Below are 23,587 nucleotides of genomic sequence, written 5' to 3' on the forward strand. Positions count from 1 at the left end.
TCGATCTTATGTGAAACATCAGAAAAAGGTACGTAAAATAACATTGCTACACTTTAATGAGACTTGCATGTATTGACGTTTTTGAGACAAAAAGGACTTTCTCTTACTGTAAACATCAACCTTTCCCACAAAATTTATAAGGAAGATTCACATATCATTAATGGTATTATAATAATTCACAGATGGAATGAATATGCGTACACTCAATGTATGTCTCAAATTAACAACTTTTTATCTTTTGATTAGATGACAGATCATTAATATATTCATTTGATGTATTCACAAAAGAATTTTTAATTTTCGTAAAGCTCCTAGCATTTTTACGGTATTTATACATCCATTGATAAATATGTTTGAGTTTTGAGCTTTATTTGAAAAGTAAAATAACACAAATACTGAACTGCGGGGGAAATTCAAAACGGAAAATCCCTTATCAAAATGAAAAATTAAAAGCGAATACATCAAACGAATGGATAACAACTGTCATATTCCTGACTTCGTATAGTCATTTTTAATGTAAAAAATAGTTGATTGGAAATGGTGTTATAACTAGCTAAACTTCTAACTTGTATGACAGTCGTATTAAATTCCCTTATATTGACACCGATGCGTGAACAAACCAGACATAAAAACTCAACGTGTTGTAAACGTCAGTGACTTTATGAAATTTATTAAACAAATACTTGTGCTTTGATAATAAACGTACAATTCTTATGAGCCAATAACAATCAAAACCAAGGAATAAACAAAAAGGCATTTATATAAACAGTTATAAACAATAAATAAGAAACAACACGAACTCCACTAAAAACCGGCAGTGAAATCAGGTGCTCTGGAATTGTAAGCTTTTCTGCACCGTATACGGCACCCGTCGTGTTATTTCTTTGTTAAGTTCGGTAATGATAAATAAGACGTTCACATCATTGTTGTTGAATTCTATAACATTTGCGAGATATAAGACTTTAATGTTTAGCTAATTTTGGGCTACATTTAGTATATTTTACTAAATATTTATATTTGCAATCAGTTGTCATATTGTATTTCATCCAGATTGAACCATAAACTTTTTTTATTCGGGATTGATTTGTTGTTAAGGTTTTAAAAATTAATACATGATTCTACTGTTAAAAAAGCCAGCATTGATATATTTTTCAGAGTTAAGTGTAATCGACAACAATAATTATACGTTTGCTGCGGCAAAAACGAAGTGTACTATTTTGGATTACTATCTCGTCAAAAATAGTCCTAGTCTTCACAATATCACCTTTGAAGAAAAATCATATTGGACAAACGTTTTAAGATTTTCGATGGAACTATGGGTAGATAATACCACTGATATCGATGTCTTGAGAGGTAACTATTTTAATTATTATTAACAATATAATATTCAATCGATCACATCAATTTTCTTCTTATATTGTGACTTTTTGTCTTGATAAATCCATGATGAATGCCTTGTAATTATTTGGAAACATTTTGCTCTCTTTTAGATAGGACAAGAACTATGAGAAACCAGAGATGTTTATCAGCATCAGTGAATGAGGCTGGATATCCACCTGCTGTTAGAAAATCACCATGTAACAATGTTCTACCATTTAGGTGTTCTCCTGCATACACACCTATAATAACAGTTGATACATTGAACACTAGTAAGAACATATTTGCATGCGTTTCTGTCAAAATGGTTATAGTATTTGTATCGTGGATTTTAAAGTAATATGATAATGATTCATTATGATTCGAGCGTCACTGATGAGTCTATTGAAGACAAAACGCAAGTCTAGCGTACACAGTTTAAGTATGGTATATAAGATCAACATGTGCAATTAAATACAATGTATGAATAAAGAAAGGCAACAGTAGTATACCGCTGTTTGAAATTTATAAAGAGAATTTTTCAATGTCGTTTGTTCCTTGTTAATAATGGTTCATAATTTAATTTAATTTCGTAGAACCGTAGATAGGTTTTGAACATTGATAAACTACTGTTAAATAATCAAATACTTGAAACTGAACAACATTGGTATTTTCTACTCTATCAAGGGCTATATTTTTCAAACGACAAAAGTGAAATTCTAATTAGAACTGTATTCACTGGCCCGGATCTCTAATAAATATAACAATATTTCAAAACTTAGAAGTTATCTGTAAGACATTAGTGCTGCTTTTTTCTGCAAATGTAAGTTATAATTGCAGGAACAGCATCGAATAGTTCTAATACTACAGACAGTAATGGCAATAGGTACGAACCGTTCGAGGAGTACGAGGAAATTGACAGAACAAGAATAACTGACGTCTTTATCATAATCATTGGTGAGGACTTTTGAAAATCAATGTTTACTCTCATTGCAGTGCAGTTCATTTGAATATTACACATTTACATGTACATATAAATGTACCTATATTTGAAAATGCCTTACAAAATTTCTAGCAAATTTCAATGTTCAACAAGCTTGCAATCGTTTCCGACCGCGGATAATGGCTGTATTGTTACATATAGTTCGAATATAACTTTCTCAAACTCTTGTTGTGATGATATTGTTTTTGAAAAATTAAAAAAAATCTCCAGTTTACATTTAGAATTGACAATATTTTCAGACATCAATTCATATGGTAATAACGATAATCTCGTAAAACGTTTATAAAAAAAATAATAAAGTTTACTTTTTAGACAGTTGAAAAGTCCTGATAAGTTTTGGATTTTTTAGCTCTGCTTTTATAAAAAAAAAATTGAGCTTGCAGTTTGAGTTGAAACTAAGGTACATTCGCGTCAATAAGCATGACGCGAACTAATATTTTTATACTTTGAAAAGTTGATGTAGTTTGTAGGTTATCATCAATACACTGTAACTAATACTGCAGCAGTCGAAAGCCAGAAAAACAGTTCATTTATGAGGTCTTTTTTTTATAAAATATTATCAAAAAGGAAGAACAAATATTAAATGAAAAAATAGTTCATTGTAAACAAAGTTTGTTAACGGTTTGAAGTCTTTATAAGTGCATTTCACTGTATGTATTCTTAATTGTGATAAATTGTTTTCAATTATTATGCATTGCTATACAGTTTAATGCATTGCCTTCAAACCACTGTTCAACTTACTTACACATAATTAATTGGAATTAAGAAAGAGAGCATAAAACAAAATTTTACATTGCAGGTATCACAGCATTTCTGTCTATTCTTATTATATCAACAGCTATATTTGTATTGTATTTATACAGACAAACGAGGTATGTGTGTTATTAGTTTCTCCTCTAAAGTACTGTTTTCACAAATGCGTTTTGAAATTTTGTTCAATTCTAAAAATTCAAGCTTTATTTGCCTGAATGTTGCTTTGGTCGTGCTGAATTTTAATAAAAATACAAAACGATATGGCGTAAGGAGCGTTTTACTAGCTACAGAATGACTGACATTGTTGAAAAAAATACTTAAACACCAATTTTATGTGATAGAAAGAAGGTTAAAAAATATTATTTTAAGATAACATATGAAAAAATAATTCGTCTACAATCATGACAAATGTAGGGTGAAATCGGAAATATAAAACAAATCAAAATGTGTAAATGTGTAACATTTGCTGTGGTATTTACTCTTATATATTTCTTATTGGACAAGGAGTACGACATAGAATAAATCAACAAAATATTCTGTTTTTTTTTCACAACCAGTCGTTATATAATGATAGTACACTTGATTTTCGTAAGATTCAAAGTTATTGATGTATACTTTTCGTTCAAGATGTAGACTGATTTACTTCTGCTACTTTTAAATTCAAGTTGGCACATAACTCTCTGTCTTACATGTTTGTACTGTGATGATTATTAGACAGCATTAGCATCTTCCACGTTTGTTTTTTGTAACAATTTTTAGCTTTCAAATTCAGGCATTGCCTTGCTATCTAAGGCTATAAGTCTATTTATTGAAAGCTTTATAATATTTTGTTCTGTAGGAAACAGTACAGTTTAGAAATACAAGATCAAAATGCTATAAAGACAAGAAGAGATTTATATTTTGCAACTGAGGACATTTGCAGCGATCACCTTGGTTTACAATGGATTCCAAATGAAAGCGACATGAAGAGATTATCCATGCCAACATTAAACACTGACAATTCTGCATATACAACAGTCAAATCAGTTGGAAAGGATATACCAATAAACAACTTCAACACTGAAACCGTTACAAATTTAACGATGAAATCAAACGAACAGGGTTCATCAACACAAAACGTAAACGGTGGAAATGCTTCACATACTGTTCTTCATCCTATCAGACCGGTTTCATCACCAAAATATGCGACATCTACAAAAACGAAATCAGCCAGGCTAGGTACTTCAACAGGCAGAGCAAACAATGAAAATGCTGCATATACAGCAGTGAAGTTAATCAGACATATACCATCTAACGAAGTAGACATTAATACTGGCATTGAAACTAAAAGTGAGTACCATCACCTAGATTTTACTTTGAAATCTGACGAGAAATGTGTCATAGATGGGAATGAGCATAATAGGACTAAGCAGAAGGAAAACGATATGGTATATGAAGATCCATGGGACGAAGAAACCTCAAAGTTTCAAAGAGCTTTCTCTCAAATAAGACAGGGCATGGTACACAGAGGAAGAAGTATACGGAAATCAATATTGAAAAGACAATCACGAATACGTGGAAACGATGCGTATACTGTTACAGAATTAAGTGTGGATAATTTTGTATATGATTCGCCCAAAGCTGAAATTGCAAAAGAAGATGTAGCAGAAAATATAATTGAAAGAAAAGACATGCACAACAAAGAAGAAGCGATGGATGGTGTTAGTCAATGCACACTACGGAACAAAGTTAATCGCCAAACGAAATGTGTTCAACCAGACACACGAAGGTCTTCAGTGAAACTGACATTCCAAAGGATGTTCTCATTGAAAACATTTAAAACACCAGCTTCCTTTCAAAAATCTGACAATACAAGTACCCCCGATGACTGTTTGTAAATCTGTTTCTTTTAAACTATCAACTGAGTTTTCATTCAAAAAAGTATAATTAGCATTTTAAGATAACATTCAAAGACTTGACTGGCCTATGGAACATTTTGAAGTTATCGATGCATATCCAAAAAGAGAATTTGCTCTTTCAAAGTATGAAAAAACGTTTGAATAAAATGTTATTACAAATCTTCGTTAATCGTGTCATACATGTCTATGTATGAAGTTTAATCATCAGTGTTCGGGCAAATTTTTATCAACTATTCGTGAGTGCGTATGCCATACATTTAAAAAAAATTAACATGCTAGTGTTGCATTTTTCAAACTTTAAGCGTACATATTATCGTTTATAGATATATGAAGATGCGGTATGAGAGCCAATGAGACTACTCTCAATCCAAAAAACAATTTATAAAAGTATACCATTATAGGTCAAGGTACGGTCATCAACATAGAGCCTTGGCTCATATCGAACAGCAAGCTATAAAGGGTCCCAGCACTTAGTAATATAAAACCATTCAAAAGGGAAAACCAACGGTCTAATCTATATAAAAACGAGAAACGAAAAACACGTATGAACTACATAAACAAACGACAACTTCTGTACATCAGATTCCTGACTTAGGACAGGTGCAAACATTTGCAGCGGAATTACTCGTTTAAATGATACCAAACCTTCTCCCTTTTCTGAAACAATAGTATCCCAACATAGAACGACATAGTATAAAATATCAATTGGAAGGCTTAACTTAATATAAAATACTGCTCTTTGAATCTCTCTCTTCTGTGCTGTCATCCTATACATTTATCAATTGCAAGGAAATCATGATAGACAATTTGTAAAGTTCTGATATATCGTATTACAATGTATACGTATCTGTGAGATATACGTTACCTATTGTTTTAAACTGAACCTCATTGTCGTTTTTATTGGTTACTTGATGTAAGTCAGGATGTTATGCAGCTATAAAAGTTTGTGCTCTCTCTAAAAATCAACTTGAAAGATGCGTTTAACATATATAGTGACCAAACTTTGCCTTATTGAGTGAGAAGACATCTCCATTTATAGTCGGAAGTTAAGCGTAAGTATAATGCTAGATTATTGTATTTCTTCCCAAGAAACCCATGTTTATAAATAATGAAACAAGTCGACAAAGAGAAAGGCACTGTGGTTTCACCAGGAAATGTCGATAGTTTGATCATTAGCTGTAGAATATGTGTAAAGGGTGAAAAAGTTCTCTAAAAGATCTTTGGAATTTTCTAGTATCTGTTTCTGATATATTGTGCAGCTGCAAAGGTACGTAGTAGTTACATAATAGCTCATGCATCACTTGTTGCAAGATTTAAGTCTGAAACGGTCATTTTGGTCTGATCAAGTCTTATTCGACTTACATGTAATTTACAGCTGGTGAAAAACCTTAAGACTTGTTTAGACTTCCAGACTCAGACTATATTTCCTGTTCTGTCAGATCAGTCGTGTCAAGATAAACAAGACAGATTCATCTTGCGTTCAAATAAGACTTAGTTACATCATGTTAAAAAAAATAAGACTGAAGGTCTGTTTAGTTGCTGTAAGATCGTATTCAGTCGTGTTACGATTTTTAAAACATTTTAAATAAAACGGGCGACACTTTACCTGTTTTTTTGGGGGGTTACTCCCCCTGTATGTATTAAATCGTCATATCTTGGAGGATATTATGTTGTGGTCTTATAATGTAATGCTGTATATCTATTTCATTAAATAACGTATGAAAACGTACAATTCTTTTTTTTTCGATAAATTTTTAACATGTAATTGGTTATATAAGAAACGATTATTTTTTGTAACCAGAAAATGTGTTAGTCATAACAACTTTGCAGTCGTGCTTTCTGACAAAAAGTAGTCCTGTAAATATAATTATTAATTAACTACACTGTTTTTGGACTTAATATGATGAAAACTGCCTATGCAATATAATGTGTAAACTGGGCCAATACAGAATAACTCGGCCAATATAGATTTGTTTCTGTATTGGCCGAGTTATTCTATCTTGGCCGAGTTGACACAAGTGCAGGATTTCGGAACGTCTCTAGATTTTACATTGAAAGTCACGATAAACACAAACGGAAAGTAAATAGTTGTTTTGAAGACGTAGTTGTCATTTAGTTATCTTAAACATGCTGAAAATTTCAGTATGGCATACATTTCAGGCGAAAGACGGTCACATTCATTTAAAAGGTATTTTGAAGGCAGACGATAGAACTATTTCAGGTTTGGGGAACGAGTAGATTATCACAAAGTTCATTTCTTGACGACCTCATAATTTCACGATTGTAGACATCGATTTTAAATTAGTTTCTGCATAACACATGCAATGACAGTACCTTTCCAATTACTATTTATGTGTTGCGTCTAAATTTAAGTTGTAACACTTTATAGTGACTGAAAAGGGTAGAAAAATTCATCAGATAAGAAAATGCTGAAGACACCTGCATCTAATAAAAAGAAACAAACTGAGATTTGGATAGTTCCACTTCAAGGTAAAAATATTTATCTCTTTTGAAATCAAATTAAAAAAATATTGTAACACTGTAGTTAATTAATAAAGATATTATTACGTGTATTTCTGTATTGGCCTTGTTATTGGTCCTCGGCCAGCTGTATTGGCCTTCGGCTTCGCCTCAGGCCAATACAGCAAGTCTCGGAACAATAACAAGGCCAATACAGAAATACTTACGTAATAATAGCATATTATAAATAGAATATTCAAAAGATGTTCTGAAAATTTCTTAAACATTTTTTTGTTTCTAATGTAAAATAATAGTTCTTATCCATATTAAATTTGTCGAAAATTCTAAATATCTAATTCACTTTATATTTATAAATATTATACATATGACAGTTGCTTGGTGAAAGTTATTTAAATTTCAATAAACGATTTATCTAAGCAGTCAAACGAAACAAATTGTCATAAACTATATAAAACCAGCCTCATTCTAAAAACAATGAGACGTTAACTCGCTTTTTCGGAATCGACCCAAAAGCTATAAAATAACGTAGTGAAATGACCGTACATTTTCGGTAGATAAGCTTCTTATGTTGTACTGTTATACCACTGTCCCAGGTTGGGGAGGGTTGGGATCCCGCTAACATGTTTAACCCCGCCACATTATTTATGTATGTTCCTGTCCCAAATCAGGAGCCTGTAATTTAGTGGTTTTCGTTTGTTTATGTGTGACATATTTGTTTTTCGTTCATTCTTTAATATAAATAAGGCCTTTCATTTTCTCGTTTGAATTGTTTTTCATTGCCTTATCAGGACCTTTTATAGCTGACTATGTGGTATGGGCTTTACTCATTGTTAAAAGCCGTACGATGACCTATAGTTGTTAATGTCTGTGTCATTTTGATCTCTTGCGGACAGCTGTCTCATTGTCAGTCATACCACATCTTTATTTATATAGACCTTTGTTTCCTCATTTTGAATTGTTTTACACTAGGCATTATGGGTACCTTCATAGCTTGCGTTTCGTTCTGAGTTAAAGCTCCGTGTTAAGGCAGTGATCTAAAATTGGTTTGCTTTGTGACTTGAATGGAGAGTTGGTTCATTGGCACATACATGTATCCCACATCTTCCTATTTTATTGTTAACCGGGAGCAGTTTAATTTTAACATTTTCATTTCAACAAAAAGAAATATGCAATTCAGTAAATTAAATCTATTTGTACCATATTTTTACATCCAAAAGTTTTTAACTGGTGTAAATGATTAACAGAAATACATTATGTGTATTGCATCGCTCCTTAAATAATGTCTAGTGTCTACTATTTCACATCGATGATCATTTGGATGTTCAACTGATTCAACAGAAACATTAACTTAGAAATATTATATCATTTGCACGAGTTCATGTAATAAAAAGTAATTTTTAAAGTATTTTTTTTAATAAAAAAAATGTACATACTTAAGAAATTATGCAAGTTATTTGTGATTTTTTGCGCCTGTTCACCATTAATCTTCTCTTTCGGGATAAATTCAGTATATATATAAACGTCATCAGGGACCGCCCATTTGGTGGACAGCTTTCTGTATAAATCTGAAGTCCTGTGCTCTTCTCATTGGTAGATAATGTTTGTAATAGATATTTTTTATAAGTGGATCAAGACTAGAGTTAATAAATACAAAAAAAAAGTTCCGAATGTTCAACTGTTTTTTACTTCAGTTAATGAGTCAGTAAGGGATTACGTGCGAATATACAGTGTTTGTACACAAGGCCATGTGAATGACCAACAAATGCCGCATGATCCCATGTTCATACATTGTATTCAATATTATAGAATTTGATGCGACTGTCATACAAGAGAAAGGTATAGCTGGATACTAAACCAGGTAATATCCTGCATTCTCTACATATGAAAATACCTGTACCAAGTCAGGAATGTAACAGTTGTTACCCGTTCGTTTGATGTGTTTGAGTTTTTAGAATGTTTTTGAGTTTAATTTTGTCAGTTGATGTGTTTGAGCTTTTGATTTCGCCATTTGATGTGTTTGAGCTTTTGATTTTTTCATTTGATTACGCTCTTAACGTTTTTGTTTTTCATCGGAGTTCAGTATTATAGTGATTCTATGTTTAGACTCAAGCTAAAGATGTCGAGCTTCTTTTATCTGTAAACTAATGATTTTTAAGTGTGCCTTCTCTAATTATCTTTTCTTTGATATGGTTAAATGATTTATTCGTCTTCTTTTTATATACTTAGAATTAGTATGATAGCTTTTGCATATAAGTTATGAAAAAAAGTGAACAATCATCGGGCTGATTTGGGGGTCTCTGAATGATACCTAGCTCTATATGGAAAAGGCCATGTATTAATCTTTATATATTAATTCATTTTATTTCTAGACTAACTTAAAAAATATTTGTTTTATTTCTAACTACAGTTATTTCGTTTTCATGACCTATATGCTCATATGTAGTATATCAATGGCTAATGTCTTTATTGAACTGCAATGTATTAAATGTGACTTAATTCAGGAATATGACAGTTCTTGTCCATTCGTTTTTGATGCGTTTTGTTATTTGATTTTGTCATGTGATTATGGACTTTCCGAATTGATTTTCCTCTAAGTTCAGTATTTTTGTGATTTTACTTTTTAGTGCTTCTCTGATTGAACTGAAAATTAATTCCTTACTTATAAACCTTCTAGTGAAATCTCACTACATGTTCCTATCCAAAAGTAGGACCCTCCTCGAAGCTTATCTGTAATTATATATCTAAAATATTTTCTTTTATACTCTTAAACAGTTACAAATATGTTTGACATATTCAGATATGAAATGATAAAATAAAACCAATTTCCGCTGGAAAGTAATGGCCATACAAAAAAAAACATCAATACTTTATTTATTTATTTTACATTTCCTTGTTAAATTGGTTATGTGTGACTTTGCACAGGAAATAATTAGATGATTTCCAAAATGGCTATATTTTCTGTAATGTGGACAGTAATATGCATTGGAATTATTGGAATTTGGAGTAATTTAGGAAATGCAGGTTCGTATATCTAATCCAAAAAGCAATACAGAATATGATATATGTCTTTAATATAAGCTAGAGTAAGATACATGACCATACGGAGAAGCAAATGTAGGAATTAATTAATGTTTATGACAGATTTAGGTCTCTATGTGGAACAAAACAATAGTTAATGCAGTAAACAAAACATTTATTTGTTTACATATATGTTCTATAAATTGAGAAGTAGAGAGAGACATTAAAAACCGCATTATTTTATATGTGAATGCTACTTGTCCACAATGTCACGGTTTAACATATGAACTATCCCAACTAATGTACTTATATATAATAAGTATTCAATATATCTGGTTCGAGTTATGATAATTTTCTTCTAAACCTGGAATTTGTTCAAGAAGACAGTTAAAAAGCTATATTCTGCAAACTAGATTTCTTCATGTATATTTTCCCAAATTTGTTTAAGCATATAAAAGAGATGCGAAAGACACCAAATTGAAATTCAAAGTCATAAGCAGTTAACAAGTTGATAATACTATAGAAAAAAAACGACAAAAAAACTTAAACACTGAGCAATATGAATACCATCGAAAAAAACAGCGGTAATTTCATGTGCAATGGTAGGTTTATCAGAACAAGCTTCACAAGCAACTCCGATCGCTGTACTATTTTGAAATGTAAAGACAATTGCAATACAGTGATTGGCCATCATTGAATAGCGGATGTGTAATTGATTTTTTTTTTCAAAACTTTACATCTAGTTATGTCTGAGATTTTTAAAATTAACATAATTAATGGTTTATGAGTTTGTTGATGTCTCAGTGTTAGATAAACAGAGATTTCCACTTGATACAGACACAATTCAATATTTAAAGCGCGTGTCTGTTGATCACGTTTTTTAGTTCTCTAGAAAGTCACCACTAAGACAGACTATTTTTTGAATGATAAAAATGGTGTTTAATGTTTCATCTTTAAATCAGGCCAGGGTGAAAAAGCTTACTGCATTTGATAAAAAATAATTGTAGGATTCTATATGTATTTTATCTAAGGTATAATTAAATAGTTAAAGGGATTTAATAGTCAATACTCAATTGTTTACTTTTTCATTTTATAATATACACATTTTTCATTATAAACATGATGTAAAAAAACCAGTTTGTTTATATAGTTTATATTGGAAGTCCTAAAAGCAAGTAATATAAATTGAAAATCTTAGGTGTAGTTGTAATGTCAGGTGTTTTTGTTTTCTTTGTTGCAAACATGTACGGATTTTGCGCAATTACTTTGTTTATCGCATGTTTTGTTTAAACGTTATGATAACGAGTTGTTTTATATGGTTTAAAACAATTAAAATATATCTTCTCTTACATATGAATAGAACCTTTATCTGGTGATCAAAATCGACTAAGACTGTATGACCGTGCTGCTAAATGTAAGATACCAACAATGGAGGATGATTCTGATCAGTTGAATGGTAGCTATGAAGAAATTAAAAGTGAATTGTATTTTAATTCCTCCTGGATGACATACGAAGGTGTACATTAGTAATCGACTAGCACTTTTTCATTTATGTATTAGTTTAAAATGAATAAATGCAAAATATCAGGTATATAGATAATGCAATCACATTTAAACATATATACAAACAATACATATAAAAAGAGTACTTTTTAAAGAAGTCTTAAATGCGTTTCAATCAAGACATGGATCACACAAAAGCACTATGTGCATATTGAAGCCGATTAACGAAGATTGATTACAATCCAAATGCATTACCCATCTTCGGCCAAAAATTCTTTTACAAAACAGATCTGTGATTCTTGTAGGGAAAAAAATAAGATATAAATGTACACAAATCAAACCAAAAAAACGAAAACAATAGCAAAATTGTTTAAGTTGAATGTGTGCTTAAGCTGGGGTCACACATTTACGATTTTACTACCGTCCTTGACAGGACCATTCCCGATAAAAAAGAATTCAAAAGTCTGATTTAGATCCTGTGAATCGTGGATGGAAATTAAAATTTGTAAAACAAATAATCTAATCACGACAACAATCAGATATTGTCCAGGAAGCGTCGATATTCAGCCGTTTCCAAGCCAATTTATCCTGATAATCCCGTTCTCAATCCGCTTCTAATCCAAATTTGTATATTTCGCCTGGTTAAGACTCGACCGAGTCTGTCACGACTGCGTCCCGATTCTACCGAATCTAATCCGACAGATATCAGACAGTGACCAGACAGTGACCAGACAGTTAACCGACGCTGACGGAAGTTATCCGTTCGAAAACTGTCGGCAAACTTGGGATGATCAGGTACTGTCGGAACGTAATTATATCACGGTCCGCTCTATCGCATTGCAAACGGCTTTGTCTGGTCTCAGTCGTATTGTATTCTGTGATTGTCGAGACTCTGATGTGGGTATCATTGACGAATTTCCTATTAAAAACGGGACTGTTCCGGAACGGTTTCGGCAAAAACGGTTCGTAATCGACAAGATCTGGATGCAATCTTGACTCAATCGGCAGAAAAACAGCAATGAAAAATTTCTCCAGATGATTCCCGTTCCACGGGACACCATCCAGAATACACAGAACATTGTTAGGATTTTGATCCGATACAGCAGAATCTGTCACGACACAGACACGATTGTAATCCGACTAGACAAAATCGGCAAAGTTTCCTCGAATGTTACGCGACGCACACTGTCGGGGCTTTGCCGAACTTCTCGGATTCTTCCCGACCCGTAGGAATCTGTTTCGAACTCAAACTACTTCGTTCAGACAATGATAGGATATTCCAGATAATGTCGTATCGCTGTCTGATAGCAAACGGGAGCAATAACCGGCAATGTGTGAACCCCGCATTACAAACGCCTTTTAATTGGATTTATATGTTTCATACTTCGGGAGCACATTGAAGTCAATTGCGTCTGCTCACTATACATGTCGCTCTTGTGTAAAAAAAATAGTTTCCGGTTGGTATAATAACTTGCCTAATATGAACGGAAACATACACAGATGAAAAATATCGGGAAGGGAAAGAAATAATTCATTTCAGGGTCAACAAATCATTGTGGAAGTCACTTAACTGAAAAATATTATAGAAGAAAGGTTATTGGTTGATAGCTTCAGATTCATAAGATAAGTCTTATAATGTTATAAACAAAATATCTTAATAACACACGAATGCCCATTGGTAAAAAAAATTCGCTGTGATTAAGAACAATATGAAGCCTTCGTTTTTTCTGCTGCCGTTTGGTCGGATTGTTGTCTCTTTGGCACATCACCCATTTTCATTCTCAATTGCACATGAGGTCAATTCTGTCTACAGAGTTGAAACGTAAAAGGCAGCACTCGCACCCGCAAAGTGGAAAGGGATTAAAATAAGTTGCAAAACTTGTTTCCCAATTCACTATTAATACATATGTTTATAATACACTAAACGTAAAAGAAATGAGGGACGAAAGAAACCAGAGGGAACGTCAAACTCAGAGATTGAAATAAACTGACAACGCCATGGCAAAAAATGAAAACACAAATACAAACCAAAACCATATAGCTTTTACATCTTTTAAATATATTGTCGTCGGGGTACCGACTACATCACCACAAATATAAGCTCGTCGTCCAGGTCTCGTTGTTTTTAATTTAGACAAAGGAGCTCATACTGCAGGGATTTAAAAAGGGACAAGTAAATTGAATACAACAAAGTAAATGAATTTAAGAGAACCGTGTAAACAAATATGTATTGTATTTCCATACATTTGTAAAGCATATATAATGTATCTACTTTTCGGTATTGAGTTCGGTATAGCAGACGATCAAATTTCCTATCATTAATGTTTCTACAAATTCTCATTCAGGTTGTGCATTGATTACACTTGAAGATACTAAGAGTATTTCTCTGAAAGACAATTCACCAGCTTTGTGCTCCCTACTGTGTGAAAATCATCAGTTTATAGGATTGAAGGTAAGTACCAAAAACACTTGTATACATATAGCTACGATATATATTTTATCGATTTATCTGTAACTCAGTTCGTTGATGTATAATTGTCGTTACATAGGGAAAGAAGTTGGTTCGTGCACATGATATGAATGGTTCCCTAAAGATACGAAGTTATCAAAAGTTGATTTACACTGCAATCACAATTTGCATAATATACCTCATTATAATCAAATTAAAAAGAAGAGTAAAACCTTCTGACGAATATCAAAGTCATGAAGACAAATCGTCAAGACTCGCAAGTTTTTTTTGTTATTTTTGTTATCTGAATGTACATTTATTTAGAAAGCTCACTACCAATTATTTAAAAGCCAAGGATTTATATTATAAGATATACACATGCAAAGAACTATATGACCAAAAGGGACCTATGAAGAGCAAAATCAAAAAAATGTCGACTATGCACGGGGATTTTGAACCTTTGTGTTTTATGAATGTCGTAAGTTGTAAATGGATCTTCTGAATATTATCCAATACATTAAAGAAGACAATAGCAGGTGGTTTTTTTTTTAGTAATTTAAATGATTCACGGAGTGCCTTTAAAAATATTACTACATACTTTTCTGCTGTAAACATTGTAATGTTCACTGGGGCAAAGCTGATGACCGTAACTGCATTCACGGTCATCCCAAGATGTCGGATGAAAAATTAGGTCAGTTTCTGTATTGTCTGTTAAAGTGTTTCTATATCATTTTCTTTACAAATCATACATTGAAACGATGTAAATTTATAAAAGAATCACTCGGAAATCACTAATTACTTCCGAGAAATGTGCATGAAACGGGAAATTCGATTTGAAAAAATCATTCAGATGACCGTAAATCATAATCAAAATATTTTCAAGATGACCGTAACATAAAACAAGGATGACCGTGATTGGTAAAAAGATTACCGTAACTTGTAAAGGAGGACCGTAATTTTTAAAGACTGACTGTAATTTATATTGGACGACCGTAACTTTTATAGGATGACCATCAATTCTAAGAAATATCCGTATTGTATTCAAAGCTTTTTTGTTGAGTTTGTCGATATCAATAGGGGCTCGGTTAGCGGATATAAATATGTTTCATAATTTTTTTTTTTAAACTATAATATAATTGGCCGTATTTGAGTTATGACAATGATAGTAAATTGCATATTTCTCGTAAATAATGAAATATTTATTGATAACGACGTTAAAATTTTAACACAAATTGACAGTGATACGACGAAAATTTAAAGAAACATGAATGTGTCCCTAGTACACGAATGCCTCATCTACACTATCATTTTCTATGTTTATTGGACTGTGAAAATGGGATAAAACTGTATTTTGGCATTAGAATTAAAAAGATCATACCATAGGGAAAATGTGTACTAAGTTTCAATTTTATTTAACTTGAAGCTGGAAAAACGGACAAACAAACAGACGAACAGTCGAACGTACGCACAGACCAGAAAAACATAATGCCAATAAATGGAGCATTAAAAACATTAATAATACATACGAATATTTGGTAATCAAGTCTGTGTATGGTTCCAGAGGGCAGATTAAAATCTTAATTTGTCTTGATATATGCAGGCGGAAAATCTTTTGAAAATAGAACAAAAGAATTGAAGCTCTTTGTTTATCGAGAAAGCGATAAATGTTTACTGTAATGTTTGATATAGTATCAAAAATTTTAAAAAGTTAATAGAAACAAATAAAACGACAATTTTCTTCTCAATTACGAAGTGTTTTACTTTAATAACACCATTTGCATAAGTTTTCAATGTATCTATTACATAATAATGCAAAACAATAAGATATCTAGTCAACGACATGGGTATCTATAAGTTGGATGTAGAAAATGCATAATCTCCGAATTTTTTTTACCACGGACGGAGAACATATCAATCTTTTAGTTCAGAAATATTCGTGTCTGCCCTTCCATTATGTGAATCAAGAAAAAATTCCCCAAAATAGGTAACGATTGTATCGAAAAGAGAAAATCGAGTGCACCTTTTTATGTTAGGGCATGTTTGGGGTGTATATTTTGTCTTTAAAACGTACAAAGCAAGAGTATTTGATATAGCATCTCGCTTCAGATTCTATCATGTTTATATATCAAAGCTACAGGTTGACTTTATAACGTAAAAAAATGACAGTACGAAAAGATGAAATATATGGGTCAAGTGAAATACCTATCTAATGAATCACAAAAACAGAGTAGGTGTGTTCGAATTGCTATTTTTTTCTAAAAGTACTTGACGACAGTCTTTTAATTTGGATGATGAAAATGGATATCTTCGAAAAAATATGATTTTCTTGTGTGTGATAACTAGGGTTTATAATCTTCAACCACTGAAAATGTTTAGTCTGCCCTTCCACGAAATATTTAATTCGAATTTTTTTAAATGCTTAAGAATTTTCGAAAATTTCACCTGACATCCAAACAGACAATATTGTTTAAGTTTAATCAATGCAGACAAGACATTAACTGATGCTCATTAGCTAGTAGATACATTTGTCTTTTAAAATATAACTGACATATAACGATCGATCGTAATGGTGCTATGTGGATAAATTTATCAGTCTTCAAGAGCAAAATTGGCAGAGAGTCATCCCTACAGTGGCTTCCATTTCTATGATTGTGAGCATAAACTGGCGTAATAGGGAGATAATTTTGAAGAAGTAGAATCCTGACTATATGAATAACATTTCTGTATATATACAAATAACCAACAACGTTCCCCCTTGTGATACGCTATTCGTACAAGACTATTTTAAGGATCTACTTTGCTGGAGCTCACCTTCACTAGTTTAGTCGTATGATATTTTCAAAATATTTCTGTTATTTTATTTGCACGACAAAATGGAAGACGATATAATATCAATTGATGTACATGCATTGGCATTTTTAAAAATGTGTATTTATTATATGTCATTAAAAGGAATCCCAGAAATAAAAAAAAATCTTTTGTCGAGCAGTTGCATGGAGGCTGTGCACCGCATTTTTTCATTATACTTGTAAAGTGTCATTTTATCGCGCTTTTGTAGCATGTTTTCCCTATCTGTTCATTTGCATGTCTTTTTGCAAATTCATTTAAAAAATGAATAAACCCTCTACTGTAAAAAAAAGATACATATGGTAATTTTTGCATTTGAAGCACGTCTTATTTTCTTCTACCTATAGGATAAGACTCTCATATTAATATGTTTATACCAACACGATTAATCATTTGATACAAAAAGGTAGTTATATAAACACGGATATTTCTAAGATTGGGGGTCATCCTTTAAAAGTTACGGTCATCATTTACAAATTACGGTCATCTTAAAAGCAATTACGGTCACCCTTGTTATGAATCGCTGATTCTGTTACGGTCATCTCGATTGTGATTTACGGTCATCTGAGCGATTTTTTCAAATCGAATTTCCCGTTTCATGCACATTTCTCGGAAGTAATTAGTGATTTCCGAGTGATTCTTTTATAAATTTACATCGTTTCAATGTATGATTTGTAAAGAAAATGATATAGAAACACTTTAACAGACAATACAGAAACTGACCTAATTTTTCATCCGACATCTTGGGATGACCGTGAATGCAGTTACGGTCATCAGCTTTACCCCAGTGAATGTTGAACCATTCAGTTAGATACTTATTAACGTTTTCAAAATCTTACTACTAAATAGAGAAAATGGTGAAGTCCCGCAAAATTTGTTTTATAATGTTACTTCATTGCATTAATAAATGAACCTGGATATCGACCAACAAACATGACGCCTTGTACACTGTGTTGGAAATAATAGAGAAATACATACAGAATAAACCATAAAAAGACATATTAAGCAAAATTATAGTGTTTTGCAACTATGAATGGCATGAAGTTAGAAAGTTGTAGAAATTATTATTTTATGTTTCATGCTTTTTAATTCAAATAGGGGAAATTGTGTGTATGTCTTGATAAAGCTGATATTCCTGTTGCCAGTTTTCAAGATATAATCCAGGGCAATAACTGCATTCAGAGCTGCCCACATGAAAACTATTTGAATGTATGCGGATCATCGACACAAAACTATTATTCCGTTTATGAACATATGTTAGGTAAGATGAAATTGTGTTTATAGAACATATCATAGTAGTGGGTTGCAGTCTCAAATACGTTTGTACCAAATATATGTTTATGTATGACAAATATATGAATGTATTAATAACATCTTTACAATAATCAATAAAAACATTGAGTGAGGAAAAATCTTAAAACCATATTTAGGTGACACATGGTATAACTATCATATAAATATTAAAGAAAGATCAAACGATAAACAGCATTATTATACTTACAAATTTGAGACTAATAATATGCAATACTTGCTTTATTATTAAGAATACTAAATAAATATCATTAGTATATTTTGAAGGTACGTCTGGCGATCCATATACTTTCCATTCGTGTATTGAATCAAAGAAAACATGTATACCTGAAGGTCCTTTATATAATCTGGACATTATGCATTCGTGTGTTCTTGCTAACAAGAGTTGTGATGGTTCTGACAAACACTTCTGCAAAAACTCGAAAAATGCAGGTAATTTTCACACTATGGAAAAAGGATACCATAACAATTTCACAAAGTGATCTTAATTTAAAAATCAAGGTAAATCAGAAGCTTTTATAAGTTTGAATGGTTTAAAAGTTTATACGAAACTCTACTCAATCTTGCGTTTGCCGACATTTGAAAGCCACAAATTACATATAACTGTATAAATTTTATTCCCAAAATATCCTTATCAATACAATCAACAGTATTTCAGTCAAGGGTCTGTGTATTTAGGATACATACATTTAATGTATGCAATTACCTAAGTTTACAATTACATAAGGGTGTGTAAATCAAACAGCTGTATTCTTAATAATAGAATTCATATCGACGGTGTCTCATTATCTTTTCAATCAACATTGATAACACACAATGAAACATGTTGGGTACCTTCCCACGATCCCACACAGATTTTTTTAGTTTATTGTATAAATATAAAACATCATCTGCACGTGAAACAAATGATCTTAAAGAAAAACAATATTTCAAATCCCTTGAAATGAGCACAAACCAAGCTGTGTTTCATCAAACTTCTAACGGTCCTTGCAGCTTTATGATGTTTCCATATTTATTGTGAACTCTTTTTACAATTATTTGTCGACTCATTTAATGTAAGATGCAATTGTATACAAAAAAAATCATGCTTATAAGGAGTATTTTCCAAAGATTTACCGGTTGAGAGGCTAACAAATTTCAAGAGCCGTTATTATAAGCCGAAAACCTTGATCCAATTTGTAAGCGTGATAAAACTAATTTACACTAAAAATTGATCTTTGTATCTAATAATAAAAAATCTAGAGGTCTCACACGTCGCGTTATTAATAGACATTGTATTTCATTTTAGCTGTGGTAATAGCTAGGAATTTATTAATGACAAATACACCGACAAAGACAAGAAAATCTCGATGTACTGAAATTTCATAATCCGATTAGAAAATGGATTATAACATAAGTCGAAATTAAAATTAAAATGGATGAATTTATAAAGACTTTGTTGACTCTGCTAACTGTATTTATAGACTTTCCCTAACGGGAAGGATTGTGTCTGATGTTCATATGATGACATCATAATCTTTCAGTCAGTTTAATTGAAGTCTGGAGCTGGCATGTCAGTTAACTGCTAGTAGTCTGTTGTTATTTATGTATTATTGTCATTTTGTTTATTTTCTTTGGTTACATCTTCTGATATCAGACTCGGACTTCTCTTGAACTGAATTTTAATGTGCGTATTGTTATGCGCTTACTTTTCTACATTGGCTAAAGGTATAGGGGGAGGGTTGAGATTTCACAAACATGTTTAACCCCGCCGCATTTTTGCGCCTGTCCAAAGTCAGGAGCCGCCTCTGGCCTTTGTTAGTCTTGTTTTATTTTAATTTTAGTTTCTTGTGTACAATTTGGAAATTAGTATGGCGTTCATTATCACTGAACTAGTATATATTTGTTTAGGGGCCAGTTGAAGGACGCCTCCGGGTGTGGGAATTTCTCGCTACATTGAAGACCTGTTGGTGACCTTCTGCTGTTGTTTTTTTCTATGGTCGGGTTGTTGTCTCTTTGGCACATTCCCCATTTCCATTCTCAATTTTATTTTGTCAAATTAAAGTTTACACCACCTCTTATTGTATTCAAATTATAGATTCTTTAAGAAACATACCAAATTCGACTATCTAAATGCTTTAAATCTGAGTATCAAAATTATTTAGATACATGTACCAACAATATATGTGATGGATAATATTTCTAATTATTACTTTTATTTTGATGGTTCTGAATTTATCGTGTATTATGTTTATTTTGAAGTTATCTGAACAACAATTCCAGTCTAATAAGACTAGCCATCATTCGTATTTGATTTCACTTTTATTCATTATTTTATATAATGTACTGTACTTTGTTTTATAAAAAGAGAACGAAAATTATCAAGAAAAGCTTTTCGGACGCATGTAATTGATTAAGTGTTGCTTTAATTTCTTAATCGGTTTTACATGAGCTAAAAACTACTTAAAAATTCATCTATTCATTTATCAATTATTATTCAAAATGAGATAAAAGAAGAACAAAAAAAAATTCTGATCGATCTCCAACGGAACCCAATTTAATTTAAGATGTTTGCAAAGCAAAAATATATATAAACATAAACACAACGCATGCATCTTATATTAAACCAATCAGAAAGAAAATCTGAAAATAAGAACTTGCATTCAAAATGACAGAAGAGAATACAATGACAACACATTTATGTCCTTTTTAACATAAACCGTATACAACACCAAACCAAATGTAAATGTTCCATGGTCCCGATTATTAATAACGATACAGACCCTTTCAGGAGCATCTCCTTTCCTTATTTAATACCATTTGTAGCTATATGTTTGTATTTAGACCTGCATGTCCCATGAATAATTATCACGAAATACGCTTATTGCATCGTTCCAGATAGATCAACTAGTGGATACGTTTATTGCTTTTTTATTCGTATCAGACACATATCTTGAGATACATTCTTTCCATCGAGTAGGCAATTCAATTTTTCCGTTGTCAAAGTCCATTGCGACTTATTTTGTTGCACCAGCCAATACAATATTAAGGTCTTTTTTTTCTCTTCATAACATCTAACTGAACTATATAGGGAAATCGCAGGTGCTCGATAAGTAGATTCGTATTCGTATGTGAATCCTTAGTATTGCTAATGTAGGTACTCACCAGGTGATCAGTCTTATTCAGTTAGTAACATTAGGGGAAAAGGCGACGGGATTGTGACATTTATGACATCTTTGTTGTAATCCGTAAAAACATATATTATGTAATAACAATAACGGTACCAATTTTTCTGCACCAGATGCGCATTTCGACAATACATGTCTCTTCAGTGATGTAACGGTCACCCAAGTGGTGATTGAGAACTTAACATTTACAAAGAAATGATTTCAACTTCATCACTACACAAATGTAGTGGAGTGACGTTAACCTTAAAATTCAATGCTTAGTGCACCCAACTAACACACTGCGGAATTATATATCATTCGAAAGATCAACATCGGCACCCTCTTTTTTCTCCAGTCGTAAAAAAATCGCACGGTGCAATTACGGTACAGTTTTCGTCAAATCAAAATTAAAGGTCAAGGACGAATAAACGCATATTTCCAAGATGTCAACTTTATTCCTAATTTTGAGTTCTATATAATATAGTGATGTATGAAAATCATTTGATATTATAGCAGATAGACCTACAGTCACTTATCATACGCATTTTCAAATATTTAAAACGGCGTTTTTTTAAGACAGCACATGTTTCCTGAATTTCTGGTAACAGTTAACAAAATGAACGAAACACGTAAGTTGTGTTTCTAATGCAACTACTAATCACATGAAACTAAATAAAACCCTGTAGTTATTCCCTATAATTATGATTACTTTCTACCAAACAGCAAATCAAAACAACTCATACAGTTACCCAAAATACCGCGATCTGCAGAAACCCGTCTTTAAAGAACTTCTTAGTTTTAAACATTGTTTGTTGTCAAAATAATATTGAAAAAACAAAATTCATAAGAATGTGAAAACATTTAAAGTGAAAAAATACGGTTTAGAAATTACATTAATCAGAAAATGGTGCTACAGTATTGTACATGTCGAACAGCATCTGTTTACCCTTTTGGACGTTTGGTCCCACAAAGATTTAGTAGGGTCTGTATTGCTCAAAATTTACTTTTAGATTTTGTGTTTTGTTAACTGCCGTTTGTCTTGTTAATTTTTTTTTTTTTCGTTTTTTGCCCGACTCTGTCAGTTTGATTTCTTTTTTTTTTTAATGTGAATGTCTCTTTTATATCTGTTGCCTTTCTTTAAGTAACGAAAGCTTTGAAAAAAATGTGGTTGAATGTTTCATGATAACGAATTGGTTATTAACTTATTTTCGCGAATATTTGTCTTATTGCTTTTACTTTGTTTTGCAATTATAATTAAGATCTTCAATGAAAAAAGGATACCACGTTAACAGTCTCAAACGATAAATCAAAGAAACTTTGATAAAGAAAAAAAAAGTCCTACAGAAGACCAACAGTCCACAAAACACAGCTCTAGAGTATAAAAACGAACACAAATCGCTAATAATCTTATGAGGTCAGGAAGAATATGCAACCTTTCATTTAATAAATAAAACTACTATTATAATATGACGTGCTTCTTTCGAATTCGATTTGTAAACAACACCGTCATACAATTCCAATATATGTATACTAAATACTCCAAGACATACATAATAACATGAATAAAGTCTGTCGAAATATACCTCCCACGTATAATGTGTCGTAACATATAAGAAAATGCTATGTCAATTTCGCTATGTTAAAAATTACAAAAAAGAACCTACAGAACCTTCATTATAATTATGAGGCATAATAAAAAGAATCCATGAATTATAGATCGGAAAATTGTTCAAAATCAAAAATATATTAAAATTCAGCGAAATTAATGTTTTTGGCGCATTAACGTTAATGTTATTTCAAAACAGGATGTCACACGAATGAA

General features: G+C 31.8%; 1 protein-coding gene across 1 annotated transcript; it reads left to right on the forward strand.

The window, feature by feature from the left end:
* Positions 1-2,202: 2,202 nt before the first annotated feature.
* On the forward strand, positions 2,203-5,135 carry LOC143046666 (uncharacterized). Its single transcript, XM_076219781.1, has 3 exons — positions 2,203-2,313; positions 3,159-3,231; positions 3,951-5,135. The coding sequence occupies exon 3, from the start codon at positions 4,075-4,077 to the stop codon at positions 4,987-4,989; it is 915 nt and encodes a 304-aa protein (XP_076075896.1). The 5' UTR covers positions 2,203-2,313; positions 3,159-3,231; positions 3,951-4,074; the 3' UTR covers positions 4,990-5,135.
* Positions 5,136-23,587: the final 18,452 nt, after the last annotated feature.

Source organism: Mytilus galloprovincialis, chromosome 9 (genome assembly GCF_965363235.1).
Source record: "Mytilus galloprovincialis chromosome 9, xbMytGall1.hap1.1, whole genome shotgun sequence".
NCBI lineage: Eukaryota > Metazoa > Mollusca > Bivalvia > Mytilida > Mytilidae > Mytilus > Mytilus galloprovincialis.

Bases quoted from the DNA above. Each gene is read 5' to 3' on its own strand.
- LOC143046666 (XM_076219781.1), top strand. From the start codon at position 4,075: ATGAAGAGATTATCCATGCCAACATTAAACACTGACAATTCTGCATAT.